Below are 9,755 nucleotides of genomic sequence, written 5' to 3' on the forward strand. Positions count from 1 at the left end.
CCGTCTTCCCAGAAGATCTAGCAGAAAAAGAAGAGAGAAACATTGGTTCCACATCCATGGCAACTTGAGGGGTCCCAAGACACTGAAGCGATGTGCCCATTATGGGTTCAATTTGGGAAGAGATATCCAAATGGAGACACTTTACTGCTGGGGACTCTCACACTTTCCCACTATTTTTGGACTCTATGGTTGACCAATATAATTTCATGCACCAGAAGCCCTAAGCAAACTTATGTCAGTTGGAATTATAACAGGGCAGCTCCATAACTTTTGTATCCCACAGCATCACTATTGCTATGTAAGAGAGCTGGCAAACTGTCCTATGTGCAATCAGATTGATGCATAAGAGGCCCAATGCACAATGGGTTGTGCATTGCCTCGGTACCAATGTACATCACATTATTCCCAATGCATGTTGCACAGGTCCCAATGTGCACCACGTTATTCCCAATGCACACTGCATCTGTCCCGACGTGTATTGCCTTAGTCCCAATGGACGCTGCATTGCCTCAGTGTGCCCATTAGTCTTGCATTGGTCCCAATGTGCGCTACATCAATTCTAATGCACATTGCCTTGGTACCAATGTGCATCATATCTATTCCAATGCACTTTGCATTGGTGCTGGTGTGCTTAGAATTATCCCCAATGCACATGTCACTGGTCCTGGTGTGCATGACCTTAGTCTCCATGCAGTCCCAATGTGCATCAGGCACCAATGCGCTTTGGGCACACTTGCCAGTGTCCTATTATGCATTTTTGCAATTCAGTACCATGACTTCTTAGCACCTCTGCAACATATAGCTATACGTAAAGGTACATAGTAGACCATATAGGATTCCAGCTATTATCTGCACCTCTAAAATGACCCCCAGGGAAGAAATCCCCTCCATTTATATTACAAAGGGAGCAGCAATTTGGAAAGCTCCTTTCCAATTCAGACTGAAACCCAGAGCGGATTTATCAACCCATTCCTGGCACTGCATCGACTTCTCTCCATTGCCCAAGACTGAGGGCACCTTGAACCATCCCCGGTTTGTAAGAGGCCTTCAAATAGAGGACCATCCTCCGCTAAGTCTGGCACGGCTTACTCACGCGAGGTACTTGGTGGATCCTGAAAATCTGAGGCAGCTTAATGGTCAGCATTTCTAGGATGGGTTTCTACTGTGGATCTCAGATGGCGACGTGGTTTTAGGAGGGGAAACGGGCCGAGCGTCTCTGGCGGGTGGCAGCCCAGAGCCCCCTTGCCCAGGGGTTCAACATTGGGGCCCTGAAACGACAGAAAGGATAGAGAGAGAGAATGGAAAGGAGAACAGTTTGTTGAAAACACATGAACATTTGAAAGGATGTTCTATTGAGGATGGAGCAAGCTTGTTTTCTGCTGGACGGAAGCTGCAGGAAAAGAATATGTATATTGATGTATGAGATGAATGTTACTAATGGTATACTTTGATGTTTTATCTTGCAAGCAGCCTTTCTGGGTCCCTTTCCGGGAGAAAGGCAGCATGAAAATGAAATGCAATAAAATACCTTATTGTTGTTGTGTGCCTCCAAGCCGTTTCCAGCTTATGGCGACTCTAGTTTTCACGGCAAGATTTGTTCAGAGGTTTGCCATTGCCTTCCCCTGAGGCTGAGAGAGTGTGACTTCTTGCCCAGTGGGTTCCATGGCTGAGTAGGGATTCGAACCCCGGTCTCCAGAGTCCTAGTCCAACGCTCAAACCAGAATTAATGGTATCCTAATTAAAAATGTATCTATTAAAAAGGAAAGAAAATTGGGAAGGGAGACTGCGCCAAGCGACGTTCTCCGCTTGGTCTGGCATCCTCTCTTTCCAGCTTCTCTGACCTTTTCTTCACCCAAAAGGAGGCGATTCATCCACATCTTTCCCTCCCTTTAATTTTCTTCTCCTTCTCTCCCCCCTAAAACTAAAAACTCAAGTTGTTCTTTGTCCTTTTGCACAAGGACGCCTTTGAGAGCCGCTCGCCGTCCCGGTCATGTGGCTCGCCACCGAGGAGTCGAGGCAGAAAATAAAAAAGCAAAGGCCCTTTGCGCGCATTTGCGCATGTGCAAATAAAATATTTCGGTTCCACTTTCATAACTAAAACATGACTTAAAATGTTCTGTGAGACATTTAGCACAACAAAGGACAGTCCCCAGGATTCCCTTGCAGTGGATTAATTCCGCAGTGCGGATGCAGCCTGAGTCAACCTTCGGAAGGAATCCTCCCATCCCAGATTGTCCCACAGAAACCATTTTGTGACTTGCGTTTTGTATCTTAAGGTGTGGCCTTGCCTTAGCCACCCTTTTCCATGCCCAGAATGTGCCATTTGGCTGGAAAGCCAAACCAGAGGCCAAATTCTTGGGCGGTCAAGTCATTGTTTCAAAACCCTCCAGAAAGAAGTTGACATGTTAGCAAAAAAAGGAAGCCAATGTTCCATTTGGGGTTTGGATGGAGAGGAAAAAAGGAGCCGGTTGTGACAGCAGACGCATCGAATCAATGCAAAGCAAGACTTACATAACTTTGATCTGTTTCGTAAGTCTGCTTTAGTTGGGAGTGACTGATGAATTAAAGTTATGTATCTGCTGGGGTTTGCTTCCAGGATTAGTTGTTTATGACTCTGGAGACCAGGGTTCAATTCCCAGCTCAGACATGGGCAGCCTTGGGCAAAGTCACACTCTCTCAGCCTCAGGGAAAGACCATGGCAAACCTCCTTTGAACAAATCTTGCCATGAAAACCCTGGGATAGGGTTGCCTTCAAATCACCGCAAAGTCAGAACTGACTTAGAAGGCGCACGACACACAACATGTGCATAGATACACATCCATCTCATACATAAATATACATCCAAGTCTGCAGCCATTAGAATTGGGAACATCCATAGTGTCCATATCCTGTAAAGGGGTGTTTTTACATTACTAGCAAAGGGACCGATGACGATAGATTTTTGTGGGTTTTTCGGGTGATGTGGCCATGTTCTAGAAGAGTTTATTCCTGATGCTTTGCCAGCATCTATGGATTCAGAGAAGACCAACGACTGATGTGCATTTGGGACACTTTGGCCAGGGACTGTCCGAGAATCGCCAATGTCAATTTGCAGCGCCAATGCGCATCATTGAGACCTTCCCACTGGGATCCCATTACCTGCTGGGACTTCCTTTAGCAATAGCAATAGCAAGTGCATTTCTATACCTATTCGGTATATTTAGGGTCTTGGGTGACTGTGTCCTATGCACAAAGCCAATGATTTCTCTGACTTCCCCTTGTTTCCAGTATTAAATGCCATTCCTTGACGCCAAACATCTGACCTTGGTGGCTTAATCTCAAATGTTTGGGCTCGATGCGTTCCCTATGCGTCTGATAACTGGAGCGCATCCGCCCATCCTTCCTCATTCCCAGATGGCTTATAACTGGAAACATACTTCATTCCTGTGTTGCAAAAAGGCAAAAAAAGAGATGTACATCATGTTCTGGGTTATGGTGCGGTTCTCCCTTGGCTATGGGACCATGCATTGCGCTGTTTGTGGGCAAACTGGGCCCATTTCCTACCCTCTGAACCTTCTCAAGGCCCCGGAGATGGGACAGAAAACCCCCCAAAACCAAGCACAAAGAAAGAGCGGTCCGAAAGCTCGCTTCTGGTTTGCATGTTGCCATAACAAACCAACAAAGCCTTGGAAACCAGAGCAACCTGCCATAGAGATCGGTCCAGCAAAAGTGGAGTATTTGCACCCAAGTTTGCACTGAATCCTAGAGTTGGAAGAGACCCCCAAAAGGGCCATCCAGTCCAAGCCCATTCTGCCATGCAGGAACTCTCCATCTATGGCACAAGACATCTGCCTCTCGCATGAGGAGATTCAACCACCAAAGGCCCATCGCTCTGCCTGCATCTGTTTTAAATCTAATAAAGCCGGCATTCTGTCTGCAAAAGTTTTCCTTCTCAAGATTTCTCCGTATTCAAAAGCACTTAATGGGCATTAGCTAATTCAAGCTGTCTGCTTTCCTGGGTTGTGGTTGGGCCCACTTAGCACTCCTTCCTTGCACAAACAAAACATGTCTATGCCATGCTCCCAGAATCAATTTGTGACTGAGTCCACATCCTCAAATTCACCCCTGAAACCTAAAAAAACCCAGCAATCCATTAGACCCAAGAATCACATTTTTGTATTTCCTGTTATCGAATAATCATGTTTTCTTTTGCAACTGTTTGCAAAGCGCCATGCGCATGGATGGCACCATGCAAATAAATTACAACAGGTTGGTCCATTGACCTTCTTGGGAGCTCTTTAGAGTTTAGATGGGCATCGTTTACAGTTTCAGGGGTTTGGATGGGCATCATTACAGTTTAAGGGGTTTGGATGGGTATCATTTACAGTTTAAGCGGTTTAGATGGGCATCATTTACAGTTTAAGGGGTTTGGATGGACATCATATACATTTTAAGGAGTTTAGATGGGCATCATTCAGGAGTGCTTGAATTCTGTGTTCCTGCCTGGCACAGGGTTGGAGTAGATGGCCTTTTATGGTCCCTTCCGACTCTCAGATGCCAATATGCTCAGTTTAAAAGGCAATACTGCTCAGCAACATGGGAGGCAGAAGGGAGAAAAAGAATGGATGGCATGAGGATAGACCCAGTCCAAGGAGCCCTGGCTTTGCAAGACCTGAGCCGAGTCAGGGCTGCCGGAGGTCTCTCATTCAAAGCCATGGGTCCAAGTAACTCGGGAGGCATTTAAGAGCGACGACAACAACGCCACTTTTGAGTGGCATCTTGATGGGAAGGAGGCTTCTCAACAGAAAGCTTGACAAAGTTAACAGTCCCAAAGCAACAAGTGCTGATCTGCAGTAGAAAAAGAAAGGAAGGAAGGAAGGAAGGAGAGAAAGTGCATTGAAGCAAAAAGGATGAACATAAAAATCTAATGGCATACATAGGGGCTTACCTGTTGCCAAAAGGATGGCCCGACCCGGATGGTGGCCTGGGGACCCTTGGATAAGTCGCTGGCTCTCCATGGTGGGCCTTGGGAGGGAAGTTTGGTGCTCTGTGTTTTTCCAACCTCCTCTTCTAATTTCCCCCTTCTTTCTCCTCAGCTACATTCCTTGCCAGGGCCCTGGTGGAGGAGTGCCAAGTTACCCTCCCCGTTGGCTGGAGTTTTATGGGCGGAAGGGGAAGAAAAAGGGCCTCTCTTTTGCAAGGGAAAAAAAAAGCCACACAGCCAGGAGCCAGAAATTGCAATCAAAAGAGTCTTCTTTTGCAAGCTGGGAACAACTCATGATTCCTCCCTGTCTTGGAAAAAGGGGGGGGGGGGGGGGGAGAAGCCCCCCCAAACGCCAGACATCATGGCCACTGGGGGGGAAGACACAGTCACAGCAGGCTTCTTCTCTTTCAGGGTCCGGCTCTGAAATGTGGGGGAGACATTTTGGACGGGGGAAGAGATGTCTGCTTTGACCATTGCAAACACATCTCTTTTGATGGGTGCAAACACATCTGCTTTGACCAAAGTTATGACCCTTGCAAGGCAACGAACCCTTTGGAAAGGAATCACTCTAAGAGGTGGCTGTGCCAGTTCCTTCCTCTGCATGACAGCACTTGGGATTCCCTGGCCGTCTCCCATTTGAGAACTAACCAAAGCTGGCCCTGCTTATCTTCCAAGACTAGACAGGATCAGGTGCATTTAGGGTATCTGTACACATGTGCCTTCAAGTCCCCTGCTGACGTATGCCGACCCCATAAGGTTTTCATAGGGTTTTCTAAGGAATCATCAGAGGTGGTTTTGCCAGCCCCTTCCTCTGCAAAAGAGCCTACTGCACCTGGTGGTCCTTCTCCAAGGACTAACCAAGGCTGGCCCTACTTAGCATCCAAGATTAGACAGTTTCAGGTGCATTTAGGGTATGTCTTATGGCCACGCCATATATTTCACAGGGTTTTCTTAGAGGCCATAAATCCTCAGAGGTGGTTTGGCCAGTGCCTTCCTCCAAAATAAGAGCCTACAGAACCTGGGATCCCCTCCAAGCACTAACCAGGCCTGACCCTGCTTAGCGCCCAAGACCAGACAGGGTTTTGGTGCCTTGAAGGTGTATGTACTGTATGTGCCGTCAGGTTACCTTATGGTCACCCCATGAATTACAGGGGGGCTTCCTTAGGCCATAAATCCTAAGTGGTTTTGTCAGTTGGAATATCCAGAGAAAGCCCATCAAGATGGTCAAAGACCTGGAAACCCAAGTCTTATGAGGAATGACTTGCGGATCTCTTTAGTTGCATTTGTATGTAAGGCATCTTTCAGCGCACCCCCCCCCATATAGTTCATGCTTGAACCTGACATGTTCAAGATACATTGGAGTTTTATCACATGAAGGAGATCGGGAGTTTATCCAGTGAATATTGTAGGATGATTTCACACGTTGCACAAAACCCGCCATTAAAGCGGCCCCAAAGAAGCATTAACGCACATCTATGTACTTTTGGGATTTCAGCAACAGCAATTGCGTGTGATAATCATCTGTGCAATTCCTTGCCATTTCCGCTTTATTTGCAGGATGCTTTAAATGTGTTTTAATCTCTCTTTAATGCCGAAATCAACCCCAGTGTGATAAACTCCCAGGTGAGCAAACCCTCCAGCCAGAAACCTGGGCTGCATCCACATGGCAGCATTGAATCCAAGTGCCAAACAGCTACTTAGCTTCCAAGATCTGCCAGGACTGGGTCCCTTAGTTTAGGGTCTATATCTAGGGCTGAACAAGTCTGTGGAACGGCATATCCCTGCCCCAAAATCCCCATCTCCCTCCCCTCCAAGGCGACAGGAGGAAGCTGTTTTGGTCAAAAGGGAAAAGCAACAAAGGCTCCTCTCATCCGATGCCAGCCGCCGGCTCACGCCAGCGCCACCCCACCAGCCGCCATCGCTGCCAGCGCATGTCAGGATCTGGGTCAGCTGAGGTGCTTTGCCATTTGCAAAGGACAAGAGAGGCAATGAAAGCGATCTGGACCCGAACACGGACCAAGGGATCCCAACTGCAAGGAAAGGGAGCCCTCTTAAAACCTTAGGGAGAGCTGGGAGAACTGTTCCAGACTCTCCCACCCTTTTTGGGAGTCTAGGAACCTTCTCTTTCTGTGCTATCGCTGCTTCTTTGGTACCAAATTTCCTATTAAAAAGAAGCCATGCATTTGCACCGCAGAACTGATGCTGTTTTTGACACCGCTTTAACTGCCGTGACTCCATCCTATGGGATCCTCAGATCTGTAGTTTGCTGTGGCAGAGAAGGCTACGTGTCTCTCCGAACTATAAATCCCAGCATGCATCCATGACAGTTAGAGCAGCATCAATTCTGCAACCTGTGTGGCACAAAAGGGCCCTTGCTTTTCCCCCAAACTCAAAGCTATGAGATTATGGATGGACCTCACCTCCAGCAGCTGGTCTTCCATCCAAGTACTAACCAAGGCTGTCCCTGCTTAACTTCCAAGACTGGGCTGAGTAATGGGCCCAAAGTCACCACAGCGAGAAGCCTCACTGAGGAGGGACCTTGAAGCTGGGTTTCCTCTGTACAAATAATAATAATAATCATTAATAAATAAAAATCCATCATATGCAACCGTTTGGGTTAATTCGCCCCCTGCACTGCGCCCTTGGACCCAACCGTGGCAGTTAAGGTGGAATTATAGTGCTATAACTGTGGGGTGTGAATGGGACCCAGGCGTCATGTCCACTTGCTAGGAGGCAAACCAGACCTTACCCCTGGCATTACGCCAACCCTTGCCCTACGCCTCGCAAAAAGCACAAGGGACCCAGAATAAAGGAATTACAAACACCTTGCATTTTTCTTTTGGTTTTGTTTTAATTCAGCCAGTTGATGCGTTCCAAACAAACACAGTGGAGGGGAAAAGGTGGGAAAAGGTGGGTTAACATGGCCTCCCCCTCCGACGTCGACCTGGAGACTTTGTGGCGCTCAAAAACAACCCTCTTCACTCCAGAATTGGTAGCGCAAACCACATTTAAAAACACTTCGTCTTTCGCTTTTGGAACAGAAGAGCCATGTTTGGGATGCAAACCAATCAATCTTGCTTTTGCATTTACGATGCAAGTGTTATCAATCTGAGAGTTCAAAATCGTTTCCAGGATGCGGAGACCTCGCAAACTCGGCCTGACAAGTCTGTCCTCTCTAGACGCTGAAACCAAACATCCACACACACAATACTTAGGGGACAGAAGGGAATGAATCGAGGGGGACCAATGGGTCCCTTGGTACAGCCAACAGTGCGTCTAATGCTCAGAACACTAGCCCAATGTGGCCACCGTTCCACATTAAACACCCCAAAATGAGAAAGCTTCGTCAATGGGACCACAGCGAGAGCAGTGACATAACGATGCGCAATGAAACTCATATTAGCAAAAGCTCTGCCCATCCCTAACCCCATGGACAGAGTGCTGGTCAAGGATGGGCAACGTGTGGCCCTCCAGATGTTGCTCGGCTGCCATCTCCATCGTCCTTCGACCGCATTCCACAACATTTTGGAAGTGAGGATGTTTGCCTGGCATTACAACAAACCGATCCCCGACAAACCAACTAAAGGTTCCCAATACAGGGAGAGAAGAGAAGAAATCCCATCCAAAAAGGTTTGCCTTTTTTGGCCCGGGAGGAGGAGAAAGCAGCCTTTTCACAGCAGAAATAATAATAATATTTAATAATATACAGTAATAATATTAATGCAAATTGTTCCCCATCTGCCTCCAGGAAATACAGGCTTTGGTCAGCTTCTACTGCTTTCGTGACGCTTCACCGCCATCCTGGATTTGAATGCAAAGACCCCATTTTTCTACTTTCTCCGGCAAAGGCGCCAACACTTTCCCAAATCTGGAGAAAACTTGGCAAACGGGTTTGTAAAATAAAGCTAGATACTTCCCTGCCTTTTCCCTTTTATTCAAAAGCAACCAGGAACCTTCTGCAACAGAGCAAACGGTTTAAAAAACACTCCAAAAACCCTTGTGCAAAGTCCTTTGCTTAAACCATCAACCTGATAATATACCTTCTGGGTAACTTAAACCATTCCCTTGCAGAGGTTAAGACACACTCAAGCTGACCGTCCAAATATTCTGCATGGGCAGGTTTTGTGTTAAACAAACACTTCTGTTCGTTTCTTATCCCAAACCAACCTCTAGAAACTGGGGCCAAATAAAGCAAATGCGTCCCTGGGGAAGCCAATGCCAAGAGGGTGACAAGTCCTGCCTGGGTTCGGGTTGAAGCTTTCCAAGAGCTAGCCAGGGGTGCTGATGCCAATGTCCCAAAACATATTGAGTTCCAGGGATAGCTCTTTTCAAGTTCAGTATGAAGAGGAGAGACAGTGTGGGAAAGCCATGTTGAAGATGCCTTGTGCAACAATCCTCTGCCTCAAAGTCTCTCCACCAAAAGGAAGGGAAGGTGACCGTCAGGCACCCCATCAAACCAAATCTAACAACTGTGGTTGTTCAGCCCGTAATCTCAAGCCAAAACACTGCTCATAGGTGGCACTAACCACGCTGCCCCATGCCCACCTGGGTCTGACCTGACTTGCCCCCAGCAACCACATTCTGCAGCCAAACCCCTCCATCCTGATCTTTTCTCAAGGTATAAGAAAGGATTTCATTTCCACTCATGTTTATTATGGCAGTACAATGTCCCCTTCCGTCCCACCCACCCACCCACCCCCTCCAAAAAAACATTTCAACGCCATGAACGCAAAACAGAAAGCTTCCATCGCTGTGCCAAATGCAGACTTCCAGCTCCATCAAAGTGGCCTA

General features: G+C 47.4%; 1 protein-coding gene across 1 annotated transcript in view; it reads right to left on the bottom strand.

The window, feature by feature from the left end:
- PAQR6 (progestin and adipoQ receptor family member 6) overlaps positions 1–5,068 on the bottom strand; it is an 8,060-nt gene extending 2,992 nt beyond the window's left edge. The window contains 3 exon segments of the mRNA XM_042441033.1: positions 1–17; positions 1,094–1,268; positions 4,929–5,068. The exon segment at positions 1–17 is cut by the window's left edge and continues 10 nt beyond it. Of these exon segments, the coding sequence (XP_042296967.1) occupies positions 1–17; positions 1,094–1,144 (68 nt within the window). The 5' untranslated portion in view covers positions 1,145–1,268; positions 4,929–5,068.
- Between the last annotated feature and the right edge of the window lie 4,687 nt (positions 5,069–9,755).

The sequence above is a fragment of the Sceloporus undulatus genome, chromosome 9 (assembly GCF_019175285.1).
Source record: "Sceloporus undulatus isolate JIND9_A2432 ecotype Alabama chromosome 9, SceUnd_v1.1, whole genome shotgun sequence".
In the NCBI taxonomy this organism is placed as follows: domain Eukaryota; kingdom Metazoa; phylum Chordata; class Lepidosauria; order Squamata; family Phrynosomatidae; genus Sceloporus; species Sceloporus undulatus.